General features: G+C 40.0%; 1 protein-coding gene and 1 long non-coding RNA gene across 3 annotated transcripts; both read right to left on the bottom strand.

Annotated features, from left to right (window-relative positions):
* Positions 1-2,121: 2,121 nt before the first annotated feature.
* Positions 2,122-3,598, bottom strand: LOC110701913 (F-box protein CPR30-like). The gene is made up of 2 exons (XM_021879519.1): positions 2,938-3,598; positions 2,122-2,751 (listed from the first exon to the last, which is right to left on the bottom strand). The coding sequence occupies exons 1-2, from the start codon at positions 3,476-3,478 to the stop codon at positions 2,714-2,716; spliced, it is 579 nt and encodes a 192-aa protein (XP_021735211.1). The 5' UTR covers positions 3,479-3,598; the 3' UTR covers positions 2,122-2,713.
* Positions 3,599-10,070: 6,472 nt separating this feature from the next.
* On the bottom strand, positions 10,071-15,012 carry LOC110701912. Of its 2 annotated transcripts, none has more exons than XR_002507425.1 (3): positions 13,840-15,012; positions 13,193-13,274; positions 10,071-12,038 (listed from the first exon to the last, which is right to left on the bottom strand). It is a non-coding gene; the product is annotated as an uncharacterized LOC110701912 (long non-coding RNA). The 2 variants fall into 2 exon arrangements; XR_002507424.1 differs by having other exon boundaries at positions 10,071-10,461.
* Positions 15,013-24,904: the final 9,892 nt, after the last annotated feature.

Here is a 24,904-nt window from a genome sequence, read left to right as displayed (position 1 = left end):
ATCAATTAGTATATAGTATTTCGAATATCTTCAGGTTTAAAAGTAAGGAAAAACGAAATAACATGGCTAATCTATGTAAATTAATATTCTTAGTAAAGTTATTTTATGCTATGATTTCCTCCTTTTCTACGGCATGGGTATATCTAGGTACAAAAATTTTATATTGTAGCAAAATCTGTGGCACAAGTGTATGCTTGTCATGGGAAAGTTATTATATGTAGCACTAGTGTAAAGTTTGTCACAGGAGAAGGACAAAAAAAAACAAACAAACAAAAACTGTGGTATAAGTGTAAACTTTGCCACGGGAAAAGAGCTACTCGTTGCATAAATGTAAAGTTTGTCACATGAATATTAAAGTGCTACTTGTGGCACAAGTGTGATATTTGCTATGAGAAAATAATAGAAATTGTAATATAATAGTACTTTCTCGATCTCATTTTTGTAGACTACGGTATACTCCCTCCACATTTTATTACTTGGTCCAATTCTCCATAAGTGCTCTTACTTTCCCCAAAAAAAAAAAAAAAAAAAAAAAACAAAAAACTCTACGCAACATAACATGGGTAACAAGCAGCAGCAAATCATTAATATTTAACACCAAATTCACGACTGACATAAAATAAAAATGATTACAGAAGCAAACAGATCTCACATCTCAGAGTCTAGCAAATGCGATGATTATAATGGGCTATCTCATACCAAGTACTACTCAAATGTCCAGTTTGTAAGGTTCATTCTAAGCCATTATTCCTTCTGGAAACTTCATCTCAAACTAGTGGTACATTTCGACCAATTATGCAGCCCAGCAGACGATGTAATTGTAAGGATTTAATTCTGTACTATGAACCTTGAGCTAACAGTTTTTAAAACTTAACTAGTAAGGTTCTACAAAGAAAATTTTAACCGATAAACAGTTCTGCAGTGATCATCTCCTTCTGAATTCCCTTCGAGTCTGTATCAGTTATAAGATCCATTATCTATCCATGGTCCAAAAGCACAACCACTTTCAAATTTGGGTACTGCTTGTAAATGGCCACAGCCAACACATGTGCAAATGGCAAAGATGTATACTAGAGTTACTTCAGATTGAACAGGAAACATAGATTAAAGTACTAAATCAAATGTGATGGAAATATTAATATGCAGTCATGTAACTCTGATTTCTAAGAAAATGTGATAAGGGTCCACTTTCATAAGAATCAAGTATCAAAGAATATTAAGAGCATAATTGGTTTAGGCTCAAGAGAAGAAACAGAAAGTAATCGGATAAGATAGATTATTTTTACATCCTAATATCAAAAAATGCACATAGCAGTAGTAAATAGATAAGAAACTACAGAACCACAGTAAATTTAGCATACTAAATCAATCCTTCACCACTAAGTTAAATGCTCAATTCTTGCAAAAAGACCATGAGGAATGTTACATTACATATAAGCAGCACTAAACAGAGAGAACTCCTAATGGTTACATAATCCTGCTAGGAAAATAATTATATGAGAAACACAATGCCAGAGCTGAATATTCACCAAAAAAAAAAAAAAAATAATAATTATATGAGAAACACAATGCTTGCTTTCATTGATTAACATAACCAAAGCAAACCACTTTCCAAAGATTTTAAAGAAGCTTAGCAACCACGGTCTCATGCCCAGAAACCTGGATACAACAGAGTTATTCAAGTAATTCATATGAGGCCATAGCCACATTAGCCAAATACAAAACAATACATCCCGTGGTTTTATGCTATTCTTATGGAGTCATATAGCCTCAATTTTCCAAGAGAAAACAAGAACTTATCCTCGATTTTTGAGAGCAAACAAAAACTTATCCTTGATTTCGAAAAGTAAACAATAGCTTATCACCAGATAATAAAGAGCTTAATTTCGAAAAGTAAACAATAGCTTAATTTCGAAAAGTAAAATGGAGTTATAAAGAGCTTCTAAATATACTCCAGATAAAACAATCACCGAATTAAGATTAAAACAACGTTCAGATAATAGATTAAACAATACTTTGGTGTGACGAGAGCAATGTCAATAAATGCCTGTACTTTATAGACTTCTAATGGAAATTATAGCTACATTAATACCATAAAGTAAGTAATATCCCAGATAGCAATTAAAATGTGGCAATGTGCTCACAAGGTACGATAGATTAGCAGTGACAATTAGCCAAGAGCAATAAGCATCTGTTACAAATCAATAGTAATAAACTAGACGATTACTATTAATCATCCCTGCATACCAACCAAACAGATCACAGAACAATACAGAAAATGAATTTAAGCAAACAGGATTCAAAGTCTTATACTAACAAAATATGTGCATTTGTATTTAAAAACTCTGCTTACTTCTTCTTTATCATTGGCAAGGTTTCCCTTTCCGATTGCAGCTTATCTTCGATCGAAACAAGGCTGCCCACAAAACACCCCACAGAACACTCTATCCTCATACGTTCCCTTGGCAATCCACGAAGTTTGATTGCATCAAATGTTTTGGACTCCAAATCATACCAACCAAACTTGAGGTCGCTTATGCCCAACAAAAAAATTTTCCCATCTTTGTAGTAAACAATAGGCAATACTAAATTGCATCTCAGGAAACACTCATTGCCAATACTAAACAATCTCATCCAAGACTCTTTGTTTCCATACTCCTTCATTACCCATAAATCGCATTTCCAAAAATCCATATCTTCTGCTAAATAATAATTAACAACAGCACACAGACATCGACCCGATTCCGTTAACTGCACCCATCACATAAAATTCACCATTATGAATCAATTTCGAGTAGTCGGTAAACAAGAATCTCTCAGTGTGAAGATCAAAACAAGCAATTATGTAGTTAGATTTCTTGGAGCACGCATTGAAATGTAAAACCTCGTTAAGAAGAACACCATTAGAATAATTATCAAGGGTAAAACCATAGTTACCTTGAGCAGATTTCCAGGTATTATTATTGCGACTATACAATTCCACTTCAACGCAGATACCCATATCATCTCTAGGACACCATTGAACCAACTTCAAAACCTTGTAATCGTCGCTCTTACTGTCGTACCCAAATCCGAACAGACGAACAGGAGGTTTAACACTGTTAGGATCTGGAGTAATAGGTACCTTAGAATGTGATTTGGTAAGTGGGTTTAACAACACGATTTCAGTTTTGTTGGCAATGCAAATGATGCCATTGCAAGACCCAAACACCTGGACTCCCTGAGTTGAGAGAGGGAGCTGGAGCTCCGAGAAAGAGAGGTGGTTATCGTTGAGTTCTGCGGAATGAATGGACTCATCATAGAGGAGGAGATGACGATCGGAGTTGGAAATTAGGGATTGATTGAAGTGAAGTTTGATGAAATTGGGGGTTTTGATTATGGAATTCCAGAATTTGCAGACGCATTTGAAGCGTATAAGTGATTTAACAGGTAAGCGTAAGAGAATTTCGGTGATCATCTCAGTCGGAAGTGCCGCCATTGTTGCCCTAGCTCACGCTCTAGCTCCAGAATTACAAGCTACAGGAGTGGTTCTTATTTTGTTGGTTTCTTCAATTTTTTCTGAGTAAAAATTGAATAAAGGTGGCTTTGATAAGCAATTGTTGGCCTGGATGTTGGGTAATGCAGCAAAAAAATTAATCCAATAAGGTTATTTATTTATTTATTTATTTTTGGTGATACATCCGGTTCACCCTTTCTACCCGGTTCACCCTTTTGGTTAATCCTGATTCAATGATCAGTTTTGAGTGGTTAGGTTCCAGTCCCCTCCTAATAAGGTTATAAGATGGAATAAAAATTTAATTAGGGTCATTTTATGGAATAGAAATAAAAAGGGGTTACCCAGTAGAACTATAGAAATAGCAAAAAAATGAGTGATACCAATGGTGTCAATTCGGGTAAACGAGTAGGGTTTGAGTCGAGTTAGTCTAGGTCGACTCAATTTGGGTTATTATCGTAATCTATACTGGTCGGGTTCGGGTTGGGTTGCTTGAGTCAGGTAACGTCGAACTATATATCTTATTGGGTTTGGGTCGGGTTTAAGTCGAAACAATAATAAGTCGGGTTACATTCAGGTCAAGTGAATAATAGGTCGGGTTTTAACGGGTTAAACGAGTTAGGTTCATTCTCGGATTCGAGTCAGGTTCGGTTCAAGTAAATTAATTTGCAAGTTATAATAGTTCAGGTCATTTTCAAGTCGGATCATAATGTTCGGATTCGGGTTTCAAATATTGGTTTATTAATATAGGTCTTGTGTTGATTTCACGTATGGTCATATCGGGTTTCGAGTACATTTTTTGGGTCGATTGTTATCAGTCATGTATTGACGTTTACATTTAATCCTTATCAAAATCTTCATTGATTACATTTTTTTTTACTTATTTTAGAATAAATAATTTCATATAAGTTCAAATTCGAACTAATGCGATCATATAAATTTAAGATAAGATATAATAAGTTCATAGTAATTCCGATAAGATAGATTTAGTTAAGATTTTTGGAAGATAAGTTCAGACCCTATTCTAATCTATTTTTCATTGGTTCCACTCACTTTAGGAAGCAATTTTAGATTAGTTTATATTTTGGGTCGGGTTAGTAATGAATCGGGTTGAATTTCGGGTTGGATTAGTAATAGGTCGGGTTAATAATAGGTCGGGTTAAATTCAGGTCGGGTTAGTAGCAAGTCGGGTTAAATTCGGGTTTTTACGGGTTAAATGGGGTTTAGGTCAATCTCGATTCAGGTCGGGTTCGATTCAAGTCAATAATTTACGGGTTATATTCAGGTCAAATCTTATCGGGTTCGGATTGGTGTCGCACACTGGCACGGAATGAGGAAATACAACCCTTTTCTAGGGTAATGATTTTTGCACACCCAAATTTGAAGGCACATTTTTCTGTACTTTTCTCACATAGGGGTGTGTAAAAATCAATGAGTGGTGTGCCAATATCAATAGCCCCTTTTTAAGCAAGATATATGTTAGGGGGTAAAGTTGTAATTATAGGTTGATTTTCATCCCTCAACTATCAAATGACTGATTTTGATCCCTCAACCAACAATTGAGTCTGTCATTTATTCATTTGTGGTGGCTTGTACAATCACTCAATAAGGTTTAAGAACATCATATTTTATTTCTAACATGGCCAAAGTTTAAGGACTAACATAATAACACTGCTTAAGTTTAGGGACTTTTTATTTTTTATTTTTTCAATTCCTACTTTATTTTAACCATATATGCCCTTACTTAACCAATATAGTACTATTATTTTATTACTCATTCCAATCATGAATTTATTTAATTACTCATATTAAGGGGTTGTTTGATTCGTTAAACTGAAATGGATTGGTATAGAATCTTGTACTAGGGAGTAATGAAGGTATGGTTTCTAAAACTTCCCTACTAGTTTGAAGTTGTACTAGCCAGCATAAATGGTAGAAGGACCAAAATTAGCCTTTTGAAAGTTGAGATACCAAAAATCAACCTTATACCAAAGTTTAGGGATCGTATTTTTACTTGGTAAAAGCTAACTAATGTCCTGGGGACGTTGAACAAGCTAGCTAAAAGTAGAAATATTAAATTAAAATGAACATTAATTACACCGATTGACGTTTGATTTTGTCATGCTTTCCCAAATTAATACCACTTTGAATAAGCTAACCAAACATAAAATACCTTACTTGTAATAAAAAATACGATTGGTAACACCGGGGCGCTAGATAAGAGCCTAGAATATTAGAATCTAATAAATGTTAATTAATATAAATTTTAAGGAAAAATTAGAAAATAATCCCATCTTTCATCTATTTTGGTAGAATAATCCCAACTTGAGATTATATTGGAATAATCCGAACTTTAGGGGTTAATTATTTTCTTCAATCCCTAACCGGTCAACCAAAATCAATGACCTATTATATCCACGTGTCAAGTCCTGATTGGTCAAAAAATTATAAAAAAAAAAGAAAAAAAAACCAGTGGCCTCCCCTTCCACCATATGTAAGCAGCCTTCGCCGCCTCGTCCCCCACCAGTCGTATGCTGCTTTTCCGAACCACTGCATCTCCCCCTCCCTCACCGAACCGTCAGTTTCCCCCCACGAAACCACAAATGAAACCCCTCCCCACTTTCAAAAATCCCAAACCGCTCATCCTACAACCCCGAAACCCAGCGGCTAGGGTCTTTGATGGTGGGGGAGGGGTTTTTGGTGGTTTTCGAGAGTGGAGGAGGTGGTTTAAAGGAGGTTGCGAGTAGAGGAAGAAGTTTCAAGGGAGATAAGGGCCGCCGAAAAACGAGAAAACGAGATCGAAAAAGGAGGAAGGGAAAACCGGCGCAGGGTGAGGGGAATCAGCGGCGGAGGGGAGGGGGAATCCAATGGCGGAGCCACATTAGAACAAGGGGGGACAGTTGTCCCCCCATTTTCGAAAAAAAAGTTTTTTTTTTTAAAAAAAAAAAAATCAAGAAAATACAGTAAAAGGCTATAAATATCATATACTTACAGTAAATATCACAATATTGAATATGGTTTGGTGGTTGAGTCCTTAGTAAGGCTGTGCCTTGGTCTTAGGTTCGATTCCCTACTCTACTATTTTTCAGCTTTTTTGTTTTTTTTCCCCTACTTGTTTTTTGATTACTCTAATTTTCAATAGTCTTTTTAATTTTATTTTTCATTTCCTATTTCTTGTTTTAGGATTTTTAATTTTATTATGTGCTTAAACTCTATTTTTTTACATTTCTAATAAATAGATTACTATTAATTAATTGTTTGTAACTGTGTTTTAACTTTTATTAATACATACGAAATACATATGTAATAATATGATTGATTTGAGAAAGTTGAGTTTATTTTTTCGAATGTAACTCAAACCCAGACCCTTCATATCTACCATCAATTTGTTCTAACGATAATTATTTGACTTTATGATAAGGTAATTAATTCGTATATATCAATTATGTGATTACATAACGGGATTTACAAACATAAATTTATTCATTTTTGTTGGATAATTTTCTTAATATACAATAAAACTTTTTTATTCCTCTTTTGCCATATATAAATAATTGGCATATGTGATTTCAAATAAATATTAAACAATTTAGTTGATCAATTTTTTTCTTGAGATTTTTGCCGAAACTTTAACCTCCAAAATTTGTCCCCCCGAATTATAAATCCTGGCTCCGCCACTGGGGGAATCAACAGCGCAAGGGGGAGGGGGAATCAACGAGGCAGGGGAAGGGGGAATCAACGGCGCAAGGTGGTGGTTGTTGGGCAACTGTTGGTGGACGTAATTGGGAGGGGTTTGGCTGTTTTTTTTTATTTTTTTTAACCACTCAATTTGTGACACGTGTCACTTTAATAAAAAATAAAAATAAAAAACTCATTTAACCGGTAACCGGTATTTGGGATTGAAGAAAAATAACAATCCCAAAGTTCGGATTATTCCAAAATAATTTAAACTTGGGATTATTCTAGCAAAATTCATAAAAGTTGGGATAATTTTTTCTAATTTTTCCTAATTTTAATGTTAATCTTTCTACTTTTAGCTAGATTATTCAACGCCCCGGGGCGTTCGTTAGTTTTTGCCTATTAAGAATAATTGTACTAGTATAAATGTATAATGTTTTGGCTAGAGATTTATAATTTTATATTTAAGGGTTTAGGTGTTTAAAGCTTATGACATATTTATTTGAAGGGATAAAAAAAAAGGAAAGAATGGAGGAGTAGGGGTGTTTACGATGCGGTTTGGATCCTAAACCGCACCAAACCGCAAAAGTGCGGTTTGTATTTTTTTCAAACCACACCAAACCACACTTTTAAAAAAACCGCACCAATTAGCATCGCAAAATGCGGTTTGGTACGGTACGATTTAACCATATTTTATTAAAGTTATAATTTTTTTTTAAATATAACTTCTATTTTATTTTATAATAATTAGTTTATAATAAATATTAAACTCTTTTTTTAATCCTTTAATTAATTAATAGTCAAAGATTAGCTCATATATTTTAGTTCTTTTATATATTCTTAATAAAAATATATAGTATAAAAATCGCAAACCGCACTTTTAGTCTAAATATTTTTGGAAACCGCACCTAATCGCAAAATTGCGGTTTGGTTTGCGGTTTGGTGCGGTCTAAACCGCATTCTGTACAACCCTATGGAGGAGTAGGGATTTGATAAATCATTTGTTTGTTTAAGGGGTTAGGCATTGTGAAGGGAAAGGGGATAGGGATAAATTGGCTTTTATCTCTCTATTTTAGTTCTCGTACCTACTAAGGGGAGTGTTATAAGAGCATGAGCAATGATGGGTAACTCATCACAACTATTACAAGTTACCTCATCCATTTCTCTCTCTTCCAAATTATCTTCCACTTTACTTTCCACTATTTTAAAGTTATTATTATGAATCACTTTTTTTTTTCCTACAATGGTAAGGTTACTCACCACTCGCTCTCCTAATCATATTTTTCTTTGTAAGTGACACTTGTCATCTTATAATTGGATAATAAAAAAAATTTATGAGCATGTTAGTTACTCACTAGTCACTCGGTAGTGGGGAGTTCTCCTTACCATGAGTAACTTGTGGGTCACTTTCCATAATGGTGAGTTAACTCACAATGAGGGGAAAGAGTGTTGTGAGTTACTACTAACTCACCATTAGGGTTGTACAAAGTGCGGTTTAGACCGCACCAAACCGCAATTTTGCGGTTTGGTGCAGTTTGCGGTGCGGTTTTTTAAAATGATCAAATCGCGGTTTGCAGTTTGGTGCGTTTCCAAAATTATTGAGACCAAACCGCACTTTAATGCGATTTGCGATTTTTCTACTATATTTTCATTAAAATTATATAAAAGAACTAAAATATATGAGCTAATTTTTTACTATTAGTTAATTAAAGGTTAATAAAAAGAGTTTAATATTTAAATTATCAACTAATTATTATAATATAAAATAAAAGTTTTGTTTTAAAAAGAATAATTACAATTTTAATAAAATATGGTTAAACCGCAAACCGCACCGTAAGATTTGGTGCGGTTTTTTTTTTTAAAAGTGTGATTTGGTGCGGTTTGAAAAAAAATTACAAACCGCACTTTTGCGGTTTATGATCCAAACCGCACCGCGAACACCCCTACTCACCGCTCATGCTAGGGAAAGGATAGGGATAAAGCACAAAAAGACCTTTTTACCCTTACTAAAATTAAAAAAACAAAGGAAAATAAAGAAAAAATTGAGGGTATTTTAGTAAGTGTATTCAATATCCTAATCTTATTTCCTATTCATTCCAATCAAATTATCTAGATTATCTACCATAGGGCTCTCATTACATAGACCACCGTCCATTATCAACCTTTGACAAGCTTTGGCCAATATCCTTCCTCCTTCCACCACTACCACCACCAACAAATTTAGCTTGGCACCACAATTCCATAAAATCAACCTCTTTCTTGTCCTTATTAGAAGGTCATTCCCACTTATAGGACGTTTTAATTTAAACGAGGATCATCCCCTTCACACTCCATGATGATTCTTTCTAAAGTGCCCTCTGGGTTTGCCATAAGATTAAAATCCTCTGTAATTTTCACAAAACACTTAACAATTTATGGTTCCAATAAGGAAAAAAAAAAAAATTCTCCAAATTAAGTATAACAATACCTACATTAATCACATTTATACCAAAAAAATATATTCAAGTGCGAATAAAATAACAGCACGTTTTACAAATACACAATTTGATAAGCTAAATTATATTAACCCAAATTTAATCCACCATCGTTAACGACACCTTGTAATCAAAATTTAAGGCTAATTGATAACCTCAAATAATTTATTGATAGGAAGATTAATTGTAATCTCAGATCTCCTCCACAGGGAAGATTGGTGAATTGGACTGTTAGGGTATATGTGGCCATTTGGCCATCCTCAAGGTGGCGCCATCATTCTGCTAGGGGATTTAAAGTTCAAAATTCCACATCTCAATTTGCATTTTCTTTTTAGTTTTATTTGGCAAAATTAGTCGCAACAACGCCAATTTAAGCAGCTACTCTGATTGCTATCATAATTTAAGGTTGTGAAATAAAAACATCATAAAAATGTGTAATGTGATGTTAAATCAAATACTTGTACATCAGCAAAGAGCAGCTTGTTCAGTTTTAATCAAGTTTCACTGCTAGGAACATTCATACATCACAGCAGAGTTTGTAGAAGCTCAAAAGAACTAGGGAATTAGATGACACCATAACCTACACACTAGTACAAAGTGCAGTATCCAATTATCCATTGCACATTAGAATAGCACCAAAAAACTGTAGCTACCAGAAAATATTCACCCCTTTAATTAGGTGATAATAAAAGTATAACAAAATATAGCCACCTTAAAACTACTTGCAATGGTCTTCATGCAAAATCATCTAGCTGCTTCTCCAATGGTCATGAAAACAACTAAAAGTGAACATTTTAGCGATACAATTTCCCTACACTGCAAAAAGACGAAGTTTTTAATATCAGGAAGACATATCATGAACATTTTAGCGATACAATCTAAAAGTATATGTTTTCTACCAAGGAAGCACTAACTTGGCTTCTTGCAGGCTCAAGGCACCTAAAACAAACAACACTCCCTGAAACAAAGGGCCTTCTTAGTCTAGTAGATCCATGTCAACTTAAAGCATAAGCCACAATTTGAAGAGAAGTTAAATTAGGGAGCATCAATCAATAATTCCATATAATTATTTAATAGATAATTCACAAATAAAAAATAGCACAACTATTCGATTTGATACTCTCACAAACAGGAAACATCTTATTCTCAATTTACTTATCAACAAGCTGTGATAGACTCAATGGACTTGCCACCCAAGTGTAATCGGAAGCAGAGGACAAAACTCATCAATGAAACACTAAGGGAAGGAGTAACAAAAACCTGCTGGTTTGATACTCTGTTGAAGAGTTACAAAGTTAATTTATACTTCCTCCATTCTAGTGTAGCTTGCGTGATAATATAAGGAGTAATAGTATTAAAAGGCATGAAATTTGTAATGTGAAATAAGAGAGAATGGTAACCTCAAGTTACTAAGAGAGTGATAACCTAAAGTTACTTATCATAAGAGAGTAATAGCTTAAAGCTCTGGACCTATCATTTGTAACCCCTTTTTGCCATTATAAATTAAGCTTTCACCTTAAATTTACTCTTATTCATTAATTTATACAAACCAGATTTTCAGTCTATAGCACAAACCAATTTGACAGAGTAACCCACTATGCAATTTAATGTTCTGTTGGAATGCTTTTCCACTCCTAGCTTTACTTTGAATATAAGTTATATCCTAGCCTAATCTTCCCTCTCTTTTATTTTTCAATTATTTCTTTGAAGATGAGAGGAGGAGACAATGTTTTCCATTCCATCGAGTTTGTGGCTTTGAAAAAATCATGCATAAAAAGGTCTAAGATTGGTCTTTTATTATTTGTAGTAGTAGTAAAGGTAATACGAAGTATCAGAATTTCTTTTTAGCTTACAGCCCAGCCAACATCAATCCAACAGATCAATTTGATTCTTTTCAAAGAGAAGGTTATTGCACAAGAGTACAGTAATTTTGTATTAGCCTAACTACATGTCCCTATAGATGTTAAAAGTTTGAATCCGTGGCATTTACAAAGCAACTGACTAATGTGAATTGTAAGCCAAGCCTAGATTCTACTGTGGCAGATGATAGTATGATACCCTGGCAATTAAGGAGGCACTAGAATGACTTTTGATAAATGGTTGGCAAGACCCAACAATCCTCTCAGACTATTAAAGGAAAGTAAAGGGCATCAACAAGGATCACTATTTCAATGGTCAGTCTAATTTATATGCATCACGCGGGAAGTTACACCAGCAATTAGAGAACCGTGCACATCATCAAGAGGGAACAAGGGAAGCAGGCAGACCCAATCACCAGACAAAAGTAAAGGGCATCAACAAGGATCACTGTATCATCGTTGCTTCCCCCTCCTCCACACTGCACTCCCTATTAATGGTTTTTCTCGTGGAAGCCATGTTGTCCTTTCCTACAACTAACGGCAACCAAGAAAGCAAAAATTTCAAGCTTAAGTTTCAGTGCATATAAAACCCAATCAGCTCTTAGTAATCTTATAATGCAAAGCCAAATTCAGAAAAACAGAAGCACAGATCTATACCTATAATTTAAATACAGAAAGTGTGAAAAAAACAACCATAAATGAGCATGAAGTGAACGCCAATTAATTAAAGTAAGCATTTTTTAAGAATCAATAGAATAAATACAAAACCTTATTTTCAGCAAATCATAACATTGGACTCTTATCCACTCCTTAAAATTACTTGTATCAATTTTGTCCTATCTTGTCCCCATCCCGAGGCTCCATATATTTCCCTGTATATTTTTTAAGAAGGGGAGAGGAATAATTCTTTGAAGGTCAAAATCATTAGCTGATGGCACTAATAAAAGAAGCATCGATGATATAGCTAATCACATACTTCCTCCGTTTTCTTTTAGATGCAACACACACTTTTTCACGATATTTAATAAATGTGGGGTTCACATGATATAATAAACTTTAAAATGGGATGAGTGGTTGTTAGGAGTGTAATTTAGTGGGCCATGTGCTTTAAATAAGGGAAATAGTATAGTTTTTCCCTAAAGTAACTTTCCTTTTATAGTGTGTTGCAAGTATTGTGACATTTCCTTTTTAGGGAAGTGTTGCAAGTAAAAGAAACAGAGGAAGTATAAAAGTGGAATCCTGCGCCCTAGAATTTGTAAAGTATCATGCTCATACAGGAATCTCTTGGGTTAACAAATTTAGCAAAAGCCAGCAAAAAGATGTATAGACGACTAGACATTTAAAGTTTTGAACGAGCAAAAGTTCATGTAATCCTGTGCAAATTGCAGAATCCCATGACCACCTAGTTTGAAGGATCGATGATAAATTAATGCATACCAAGGTTGAAAGTTTGTGTTTGGTTCATTCTATATAAACCTTACTATTTATTATTCAAGTGTGGATAAAAAATTCAGATGTATAGCTTAGTGTTCAGCCAACATCAGTCCAAGAAAAACACTATCATTTATTTCAAACTGTAAGAGCACACCCCAGTCGATTAAAAAAAAAACTCTTAACACTTTAAGGCTGAAACAAAACTACGCATAAGAACAACAAATTTAAATTAATATAGATGGCTTGATACTTACATTACACACATTCAAACAAAGTCCCAGCAGTAGCATCTTCAATTAGGTCATAGCCTCCACTTGAACATTATCAACAATACTTCTGAAGAAAAGAAGAAGACCTTTCATAACTAATATTACAAACATGGTCCTTCCAAGATAATAACAAAGCTCAATATACATATAATGGATGCAAAATTGGTAGATAATGGAGTATTTAGGAAGCAAGAGAAACCAAAAAAGATCACAGAATCAAGATTGAAGCAACATTCAGATAATAGATTAACAATACTTTGGTGTGATGAGATCAATGTCAAATAAATGCCTGTACTTTATAGACTTCTAATGGAAATTGTAGCTACCTTAATACCGTAATGTAAATAATACCCCAAATAGCAATTAAATTGTGGCAATGTGCTCACAAGGTATGATAGATTAACAATGACAATTAGCCAAGAGCAATAAGCATCGTTTACAAATCAATTGTAATTTACTAGATGATTATTATCTATTTATGTATTATCCCTGCATATCACCTAGACAGGTCACAGAACAATACAGAAAATGCATTTAAGCAAACAGGATTCAAAGTCTTATGCTAAGAAAATATGTGCATTTGGATTTGGAAGCAAGGAAAGAAAAGCGAGACATTTAAAAACTCTGCTTACTTCTTCTTTATCATTGGCAAGGTTTCCCTTTCGGATTGCAGCTTGTCTTCGATCGAAACAAGGCTGCCCACAAAACACCCCACATGATACCCCATTGTTGGTCTCTTTGGCAATCCATGAGGTTTGATTGCCTTAATTTTTTTGGACTCCAAATCATACCAACCAAACTCCGATATGTATATGTCCAACAAAATTTTTTTCCCATCTTTGGAGTAAACAATAGGCATAATCCATGATAATCTCGGGATACACTCATTGCCAATACTAAACAATCTAACCCAAGACTCGTTGTTTCCATACTCCTTCATTACCCATATATAGATTTTTATAAAATGCATTTCATCCTCTGTAAGTTCAAAATAATTAACAAAAGCACATAGACATCCACCCAATTCCGTTAACTGCGTCGTCATAGCAAACTCACTATAATAATTAATCAATTTTGGGCAGTCGATAAACAAGAAACTCTCAGTCTGAAGATCAAAGCTAGCTATTATGTACTCAGTTTGCTCGGAGCCCCCCAAGAAATGTAAAGCCTCATTAACAGAACACCAACATGCCAATCAACATCAAGGAAAAACCATAGATACCTTGAACAGATTTCCAGGAATTATAATTGCGACTATACAATTTCGCTTCAACAGATTTCCAATCCATATCATCTGAATGTGACAACTTCAAAATCTTGTAATCTTCGCTCTTACTGTCGTACCCAAACCCCAACATAGATCGTGTAACCCTGTTAGGCTTAGGGATAGACACCTGAAAATGTGATTTGGTAAGTGGGTTGAACAACAAGATTTCATCATTGTTGGCAATGCAAATGATGCCAATGCAAGACCCAAACACCTTAAATTCCCGAGTTGAGAGAGGGAGCTGGACCTCCGAGAAGGAGATGTTGTCATGGTCGAGTTCTGCAGAATGAAGAGACCGTTACAGAAGATGAGATGACGATCGGAGTTGGAAATTAGGGTTTGATTGAGGTGAAGTTTGATGAAATTGGGGGTTTTGATTATGGAATTCCAGAATTTGCAGACGCATTTGAAGCGTACAACTGATTTAACAGGTAACCGTGAGAGGATCTCGGTTATTTGGTACTGTACCCCGTAGATTTCATCTGTTTTGTGAAACTTGTTAGGGAAGCCGGAACTCGGAAGATTGTTTCGTGGCACGAAAGACCAGATACTTTCTCTATTTAGCCTTTTACGTTTTTTAAAACGCGTCTTAACACATTTACTCAATTAGGGCATGTTCATATTTGCTAAACTGAACTGAACTGATTGGAGTTGAAATGAATATTATGAGAGAAAGAAATTAGGAGCTGAACTGCACTGTACTGAACTGAACTGATTAGAGCTGAACTGAACTGAACTGATTAGAGCTGAACGAAACTAAATTAAGTAAATGTGAACAGGCCCTTACTCACACACTCCTATTTGACCGTGTTTCATGATTTATGCATAACTAGGTTACATCCGGTGTCATACATACACGATAATTTTCAATACTTGTTTTTAAAATTAACACTAGTAAATTTTTTTGACTTTCGTATGTTATATTCAGATCACAGTTGTTTCGGGTGAAAACAATGGGACCTTGCCGAAGGTCCAATGAAGTGGATGAAGACTGGTCCGATCCAATTGATGCTGGGTCGAAGGTTTCCTGCACAGCAAGCACACGTAAAACTGGCCTTGGGGGTGGATCCGAGGAAGACCCCTCTGATGCCGAAGTCAAACAGTGTTTAGAGAGAGAAAGCTATGCAAGAGAATTAATGCTTGAGGCTTTAATGTGTATGAATGATAAATGACTCAATTGAATGCTTTTATACCTTAGCATGACAAAAGGAGGAGGATGATTGGGCCGAACTCGGTCATGGGCTGATCATGACAATTTGGGCCGCTTGACTTATGCTGACTTGGCTTAAATGGAGGCTTGGGCCTTGACCTTAGAATAGTGGATCATTTAATGACTAGGCCCAATTGGCTTAATTGGACCCAAACAACTTGCCCCCCAGACCCGATTTGGAAGGATGATGGGTCGGGTTTGAATCCAATAAAAATGGAGGGAAGTAAATGATTTAATTAAATCAAAAGATTTAAATTTTAAACAGTCATTAACTGAATAACTGCAATTAAGATAATTAGTGGGAAGTTGAGTGGATAATGGGCGGTTAATCAAGAGAGAGAGTGTTTAACGGTTACTTAAGGAGGCTTTTAAGAGGAATTAAGCATTCTGACTTTCGAAATTCCCATTTTCTGGAAATATAAAACCAAATTCGCCATTTCTCTCTTCATTTCTTCACCAATTCACTCTCGAATTCACTAAGAAACCGTTGCTTCCACTTCGAAATTCCACTCCACACCCGAAATCAAAGCTTGGCGCTCAAACCCGTTGCTCCGACCCACTGAATCGGCAAGTTTCAATTCTCATAAAGGTGATTTTCTTCGAATTTCCCTTGATTTCCTTAATTTTTCAAAAGAACTCCTCTTTTCCCAACTTCCTTCCTCGCGAATTCATAAATGGCTCGCTTAAGAGGTCGCCGGACTGGGAGGCCAGGTCAGGTCAGGGATCCTAGGGATCGTGCCGACTTTTGGAATGGGGAACGCGTCCAGGAAGACCCGGAGAGGGGAATTTCGGCCGTCCCTTTGAACGCCGCAGCCCCTCAGCAGGGTGCCGAGGTTGGGGCTGCTGAACAGGAGGAGGATCTGCCTCCTGTGCTTTGGGATGTGCTATCTGGGCATGTTGAATGGCAAAACGCCGAGGCCCAGAGAGCCATGAGGGACAATGCCCCCTATTATTGGTGGGTTAGGCATGCTGAAGCTTATCGGTTTGCCGAACAGATCGAGTTGCATTACGGCATCCTTGAAGAAGACGAGTATTGGTGCCGAATGCCTTCGCCTACTGATAGAATTCATCGCCCTCCCCCTGGGTATGTGGGGGTATATACTAGGCAACTTCAATACGGGCTTAGGTTCCCGTTAGATCCCTTTGTCAGGGACATTTTGATAAAGTACAGGATTTCCCTGTGCCAGTTGACACCCGTTAGCATTCGGCGGGTGATGACCTATCTCTAGGTATGCCGGTTCTTTGCTGTTGAACCGAATCTGCACTGCTCCCGAAGGATGCATCAGCTGGTGCAGAACATCCAAAGTGTATATGGTCACCATGGGGCTGGCTGGTGGCGAATTGAGAGCCATCCACAATATTTGACCATGTGGCCGAACGACTCTTCGGATAAGGAATGGAGAGGCCAATGGATCTGGGTAAGGGCTCCTGCTGACCCGGAGCACCCCTACTTTTTCGGGGCCCCCCGTTATCTCTCCAGGCCCGATCCAAATAAGCAAGACTTGGGTCCCGAAGACCCTGATGCCGCCAGCCACCCAAGTTATGAGCAGATGAGCTTCTTCGGGAAGCAGAAAAACCCTGGGGGGATTGGCCGAATGAATTTCATCCCCACCCGATGGCTTCCCGATAACCACTACGTCTTCCAAGAGAAGATGCTTGCAGTTGTCGGCCTCAGCCGAAAGCACAGAGGCGGTAAGTACCTTCGGCTAGGGCCGAGGACTTTATTTTGTTATTGCTTCATTTGCTTTGTCCATATCTTGAAGCTAACCTTCAACTTCTCCTTTCAGATTTGAGCGAGGCTACCTCTGACATTGATTACGATCGGCTGGGAGTGAATGCTGAAAGGGTCATCTTAGACCGAGCTCCAGCTATCACTGCTCAGAATGATCGTCCGCTGCACCTACACTCGACAGGCCTTCAGATCGAGGCTGCTGCAGATTATCTGAAGCAGAAGCCTTGGTGGGAGAAGCGGGATCCTCTGAGGCCTTTGCTAGCCGAGGAAGTACTCGTCACTCAGGCTGCTGAAGAGGTGACTAGAGCCATCAACTCCCTAGAAAGGGGTGAAGGGATCCAGGGGGGAGGGGTAACGACTAAGCCCAAGAAAGCGGACAAAGTTCCATCGACTTCGTTCCTCTCCTTCAAGTCTTTCCAGTATGGGGACATGGGGTTCTCAGCCAAGAAGTGCTCTATCCTAGATGGCGTTAGGGCCGAAATTTGGGGGAGACACAGGGAAAGTGCTGAAGCTTACTTCGGCGGTTGCTCCGAATTATCTGAAATAGAGCAAGTCCGAGAGTGGTCTGTTCGGGCAACCGCTAGAATTGCCGAACCCGGTCCTTCAATACCAGATCCAGCTAGAGACAACCAGAGGCTGCTGATGCAGGTATGTAATAATATTCTGCTCCTTCAGCCTTTCCAGTTTACTCCACTCGCTTGTAATTTTTTATTAACTTAAATTCCATTCTGGTTCTGCAGGTTGTCTACAACCATACCCTAACCTGTGAGATGATTGACACGCTCCAGGGAAGGGTACACATTGCTGAAACAGAGGCGAAGCTTGCCCAGCTGAAGCAGGAGAAGGCCGAGCACAGGGCTAAGGTCGTGATCGACTCCTTCAACACTTCTGCGATGAAATGGAGAAGGATGTCTTACCTCAAATAGATGAGGGTGAGGCCCTGCTTAACGCTTTTGGCGCGGTTGACGTTCCTAGCCTCAAACCCAAGATCCAGCACAAAATTGACGATGAGGTTAAATCTCAAGTGCTGGCCCGAGAAGAGATACCTCGGCAGAAGCTCAAGATCTTGGAGGCTAACATTAATTAACATCGACAAGACTGTGAAATGAGGGAGAAGGAGCTGGTCGAGGCCGGGATTCAGCTAGAGTCTCAGCGGCAGAGCATCACTAGCCTGGAGGTTCAGCTGAAGAACCAGGAGGAAGATCTTTCTTAGGCTCGTGACAAGGCTGGGCAGACGGAGCAGAGGCTTGCTAATGCCGAAGCTCAGTTGAAGGAGCAGCAAGAGTCTTCCCAGAAAGCCTTGGAAGAGGTGCAGAAGAAGCTGGCCGATGTTGAGGCTCAGCTAGCCTTCAGGGTTTACACTTAGGAGGAGTATTCGGCTGCCTACCTCAGTGGCTATGGGGTTGCTCGGAGATTGGCTCTTCATGCTGCACCTGATCTGGACTGGTATAAATGCGAGATCTAGGCTGAAGCCCCAAGGATCCTCATATGCAGCAAGCCAGTCAGGCTAAGATTGATCTGATGGCCCGCCTCCAGGCCGAGGATGCTGAGATTAAGAAGGCTGAGCTGAAAGAAGCTGAAATGAAGGAGGCCGAAGTCCAGACTTCAGTTCAGCCTGCCTCTTCTGTAGCTGGGGCTGATGCTGTGCTGGACTCCACCCTTGTTGGGATGCCTGACCCTCCAGCTGAAGCCTAGGGACTCGGGCAGTCGTCTTCAGTGCGGATCAACGTGTTCTTAAAATGAAAGATGCCGCTTCTGACTGTTTTTTGCCTCTGTTTTTGCTTCAGCTTGCCTCAGTGTACAAACTATTTTATATTTTTTCCTTGTGCGCATTTCGGCAGCTGTTATTTTCCGCTTGTGGTCGGCTGCCGATATTATCTTTTAGCTTGTTTGAACATTTATGTTTGTAGCTCGTAATCCGAGCATGATTTCGTATTTATGAATTTGATATTTCCCTCTTACTGCCTTGCTTTGAACTTGCACTTATTTGATTTGATTTTTTTTTTTTTGCTAAGTACAAAGCTTCAGCTTAGAGGTCTCAGCTGAGGCAGTCTGCGCCTGTTGTGCCTCTTGTCCCCCCCCAGAGATTTGAAGATTTGCTCTTCAGATTTCTGAGATCATTATTGTTTTCCTTGTCTGTTTTCTACTAGTTTATGCTTTTGCTCTTAGTTTTCTGTCTATCTTAAAAATGGATATCTCAAACACAAGGCCAACTGAAGGCAATGTTTCAGATAATGGCTATCTGGGATACAAGGCTCAGTTAAGGCAATATCCCAGATTTGTCCATGGACTCATTGCCTTGTAAAACAAGTCTTACTGAGGCTTTCACCCCAGCTGAAAGACCAGAATTCTTTTTAAAAAAGGCGAGTTCATCGGCAATCCGAAACCTGATGCTCCGAGGGAAAAGGTTTCGGACAGGGCCGAAGGGAACCCTTAAAGAGTAGATAGCATAAAGAAAAAATAGGAGAGTAAAGATTGCAAATTGTAGAAAATAGTGGCTCTAAGGCCTTTCATTAATAATTCAAAATGTACTTACAAAGGTTGTTCTGCCCCAAAGGGTTTATATGTGATATTTTTTAAGTACATCAGCATTCCAATGATTTTTCAGCTCAGTTTCATCCATCTGCCGAAGCCGGTATGTTCCTGGCTGAAGCTCATCATAGAACTAATAGGGTCCCTCCCAAGTAGCTGAGAGTTTCCCATGAATTCGGCCTTTCTGCAGTGCAGCAGCATTCCGAAGGACGAGGTCTCCAATTTTGAGAGGCCTCGCCTGGACCCTTCGGTTGTAAAATTTACTGACTCTCTGCTTATATGCGGTCATTCTGACTCGGGCCGAGTCTCTTACTTCGTCAAGGAAATCGATAGATTCCTTCATAAGTTGCTCATTCTCGGCCGAGAAGTGGTGCACTCGCAGGCTTTCAGTGCCAATCTCTACTGGGAGAACGGCTTCGGCACCATACACCAATTCAGAGGGTGAATGGCCCGTTGCCTCCTTTTCGGTTGTCCGAAGGGACCAGAGAGTTCCTGGGAGCTCCTCCAGCCACTTGGACTTTTGATCCTCCACCCTCTTTTTGAGGGCATTCAAAATCTGTTTATTTGCAGCTTCGGCTTGTCCGTTACTTTGCGGGTGGCATACCGCTGAATATGCCAATTTGATGACGAACTGATTTGTATACCGCTTCAGCGGTAGATTATCGAATTGCCTTCCACGATCAAAGACAAATACTTTCGGGATGCCGAAACGAGTGATGATATTCTGCCAGATAAACTTCCTGACAGTTTGCTCTGTGATGTCCGAGGCCGCTTCGGCCTCAATCCATTTACTGAAATAGTCAACACCGACTATCTGCCATTTTTTCTGGTATGCGACATCCGGAAATGGGCCAAGGATATCCAAGCCCCATTGAGCAAATGCAAGCGGACTCAGCACAGGCTGAAGCTCTTGGGCTGGCTGATGGATGACTGGTGCGAATTTCTGGCATTTTTTGCATTTTCTGACCAGCTCCTTAGCGTTTGAGATCATGGTGGACCAATAGTACCCTGCCCTCAATGCTTTGTGGGCCAGAGTCCTTCCTTCAATGTGGTTCCCACAGACGCCGAGGTGGATTTCTTGAAGGATATAATCTGCGTCTGTTGGCCCCACGCACTTCAGTAATGGGGCTGAGAAGGATTTTTTCAGAAGCTCCCCGTTGAAGACAATGAACCTTGAACCAGTTCGCTTCAACTTGGATGCCAAAATTCTGTCTTCGGGAATTTCTCCCCGAAGCTTGAAAGCTAGGATGAGGTCCATCTAGCTTGGTTCTTGGTCGACGCAGCACACTTCATGTGCTTCATCGACACTTCTTTCTCGGCGCACCTCCACATAAACAGATCGGTTCAGCTCAGTGAGAGTTGAACTAGCAAGTTTGGAGAGTGCATCAGCTTGAGCATTCTGACCCCTTGGGATCAGCTGAACTTCAAAAGTTCTCAGCTTTGCAATATATAACTGATTTGATCTTGGCAAGGTATGATATCATTGAGGGCTCTTTGGCCTCATAACTGCCACCAATCTGATATGCAACTATCTGAGAGTCTGTCTTCAGACAAACATGTTCGGCTTCCAGCGAGATGCACAATTCTAGGCCGGCAATGGCCGCCTCATATTCTGCTTCGTTATTCGAAGCTTTGAATGAAAATTTTAGTGCGTACTCAAATGACTTGCCTTCAGGAGAGGTTATGACCACCCCTGGCCCCGAACCATTCACGGTGGAGGATCTGTCCGTGAACACAGTCAAGGTTTTCCTTTCATCGTCTAGCGTCTCCTGGTACGAGCATTCGGCCAGGAAGTCCGCCAGAGCTTGAGCCTTTATGGCTGCTCTCGGCTGGTAGCTGATGCTGAATTCTATGAGCTCGAAAGCCCATTTGGCCAGCCTACCAGATTTTTCAACTTTGCCGAGAACCTTTTCCAGCGGCTGGTCAGTCAAAACCACTATCTGATGACAATCAAAATAGGGTCTTAACTTCCGAGCAGCTACCACCACTACATAAGCAACTTTTTCGAGTAAGGAGTGGCGGGTCTCGGCATCCGTCAGAGTGTGACTGACGAAGTAGATCGGTTGCTGAATTTTATTTTCCTCCCTCAGCAGCACTACACTGATGGTGGCTGGGCTGACAGCCACGTACAAGTACAGGGACTCTCCCTCTACTGGGCTAGCCAGCGTTGGGAGTCGAGCCAGGTGCTCCCGAAGCTGCTTGAAGGCTTCTTTTTGCTCGTCTTCCCAGACGAGCTCTTTTGTTTTCGGGAGTTTCAGAGCTTTGAAGAAAGGTAACCCCTTGTCCGAGGCCCTGGAGAAGAACCTCGAGAGGGCTTCCATTCTTCCGGTGAGCCGCTGAACACCCCTCTTTGTTTTCGGCTCGGGAAGATCGAGCGCTGCCTGCACCTTGGCGGGATTGGCATCAATCCCTCTTTTGCTGACCATGAATCCAAGGAATTTCCCTGACTTCACGCCGAAGACACACTTCTTCGGATTCAGCTTCATCTGGTGCTTTCATAGGGTGGCGAAAGTTTCTGCCAGGTCCTTAACATGGTCTTCATCTTTTTTGCTTTTGACGATTGAATCGTCAACGTAGACCTCCATGTTTCGGCCCTTTTGCTTGGAAAAAACTTGGTCCACCAACCTTTGATATGTTGCCCCCGCATTTTTCAATCCGAAGGGCATCATTTTGTAATTGTACACCCCGGCGTTCGTGACGAATGTCGTCTTTGCTCGGTCGTCGGGATGCATGAAGATCTGATGATACCTAGAAAATGCGTCCATGAATTTAAGCAAGGCATGGCCACTTGTCGAGTCGATTAGCTGATCGATCCTCGACAAGGGATAGAAATCCTTCGGACACGCCTTATTTAGGTCCGTGAAGTCAACGCACATTCTCCAGGTGCCATTTGCCTTCTGAACCATCACCACATTGGCCACCCATTCTGGATACTGACAGGGTTCGATGAAGCCTGCATCCAGCAATTTTTTTACCTCGACTGCGATGTCTCGGTTCTTGTTTGCGGAGTAATTCCGCTTCTTTTGCTTAACTGTCCGATATGTGGGGTCGACGTTAAGCTTATGGGAGATGAGGTCTGGACTTATCCCAGGCATGTCAGCTACCGAGAAAGCAAACACATCTCAGTTGTCCCGAAGGAGTTGGATGAGCTCAACGCAGACTTTTGGATCAAGATCCAGTCCGATTGTAACACATTTTTCGGCGTCTTCTTCGGTCAACTCGACCGTTTCGGTCTGCTGGTCCAGCTCCACTGCGGTGGGGCTGGACTCTTCGTCTTCTAGCCTACTGTCTATGTCAGCAGGGGTTCCAGATTTTTTCTTTTTCGGCCGGCTCTTTGAGTCTTTCGGCTCAGATGATGGGCTAGCCTTTTCTTTTCCTGGCCCTTTTACTTTGGCCAGGTCTCCTTGAGCCGAAGCACTTAGGCCTTTCGGCTTCTTCGCATTTGGTTGCCTGTCTTTCTCCTCCTCATCCTCGTCGTCATCTTTGGAATGACTAGTGGATGGCTTGTGGTAGTTGCACCTTCAGGCCTCCTTTTGGCTGCACTCGATCCTTTCGGGGTAGCCGGCATCCAAGACATAGATCATCAGCTGATGATATGTCGAGACTACCCCTTGGATCTCGTGAATTATGGGTCTCCCCATGATCACGTTGTACACGGAAGGAGCATCGGTGACCAAGAATTCGGTCATGACGTTCCTGGCTGCTTCATCGCAGCCGATGGTGACAGGAAGCGTTACCTTCCCGTCTGGATAAGTTGAGGCCCCGTTAAATCCGGATACCGGGTAGGGTACCGGCGTGAGGTGCTTGGGTTTCAGTTTAATTTGATTGTAGGCCTTTCGGAACAAAATGTTTGCTCCGCTGCCGCCATTAACAAGAACCTTGCTGACGTCGTGGTTGGCCACCATGGCGATAATCACCAACGGATCCTCGTGAGGGTACATCACCCCCCGGCATTTGGCGGCTGTGAACGTCCCTGTTCGATACCGGCGACTAAGGAGGCTGAATGCTAGCATTGTTCACTTGATGGGTCAGAGCCCTAAGGTGACGCTTGTGCTCCCTCCGAGAGAATATTCCTCCCGAGATAACGTTAATTGGAGGAAATTTTCCCTCCGCATTTTTGCTGTTCTTTCGGGGGAAATCGAGTTCTTGCCAAGAGTCCTTTTCGGATTTTTCGGCCTCTTTTTTCTTGCGGTGATCCGCGATATATTTTTTCAAGTATCCCTTCCGGACCATATCTTCGAATTGGTCCTTCAGCTGGATACATTCTTCAGTGTTGTGTCCCGATGATTCGTGAAACTCACACCACTGATTTTTATTTTTACGCTGATACCACTCAGGGAGTGATCTCGGCTTCCTATAGCTCTGCTCTTTCTTCGTCACGCTGTAGATTTTAGCGCGCGGAAGGGTTAGCGGAGTATAGGATTCATATCTGCCTGTGAGACGGCTCGTTGGCCGAAGGTGTTCGAAGGCTTTCGCCTTCTGGCCTTGGCCTTCAGACGCTTGTTTTTGCTTCCCACCCCCAGATTGGGGTTGGGATTTTATCTTGTTCCACTCTTCGGCTCGGATGAATTTATCCGAGGCGTTCAGAGCTTCCTCCAGGATCTGCGGAGTATGCATGACCATGAAGTCCAGGAACTTTCCAGGCTGAAGGCCATTCTGCATTGCAAAAATGGCCAATCCCTGATCCAGCTGAGAAACGCTGGATAACTCGTTGCTGAAGCGAGTCAGGTAGTCTCGAACACTCTCGGTCTCGCCTTGCTGCAGGCCCATGAGCTCTACAGTGGTCTTCTCTCGGCGGTTTGCCGTGGAGAATTTGCTCTTGAACTTGGTGGACAGGTCGTCCCACCCCATTATAGAGCCTTCCTTTACTCCCTTGGAGATCCATGCTTGCGCGACCCCCTTGAGAGTGGTGGGAAAATATTTGCACCAGGTCGCTTCGGACCTTGGGCAGAGATG

The sequence above is a fragment of the Chenopodium quinoa genome, unplaced genomic scaffold (genome assembly GCF_001683475.1).
Source record: "Chenopodium quinoa cultivar QQ74 unplaced genomic scaffold, ASM168347v1, whole genome shotgun sequence".
NCBI lineage: Eukaryota > Viridiplantae > Streptophyta > Magnoliopsida > Caryophyllales > Amaranthaceae > Chenopodium > Chenopodium quinoa.
This window is presented reverse-complemented; position numbering and strand designations above follow the sequence as displayed.

What these genes read in the sequence shown, in the direction of transcription:
- LOC110701913 (XM_021879519.1), bottom strand. Translation starts at nt 3,478, where the DNA reads ATGGCGGCACTTCCGACTGAGATGATCACCGAAATTCTCTTACGCTTA. An exon ending in TACCTGGAAATCTGCTCAAG is followed by an intron (nt 2,752 to 2,937) that starts GTAACTATGGTT and finishes TGATGGGTGCAG; the next exon opens with TTAACGGAATCGGGTCGATG.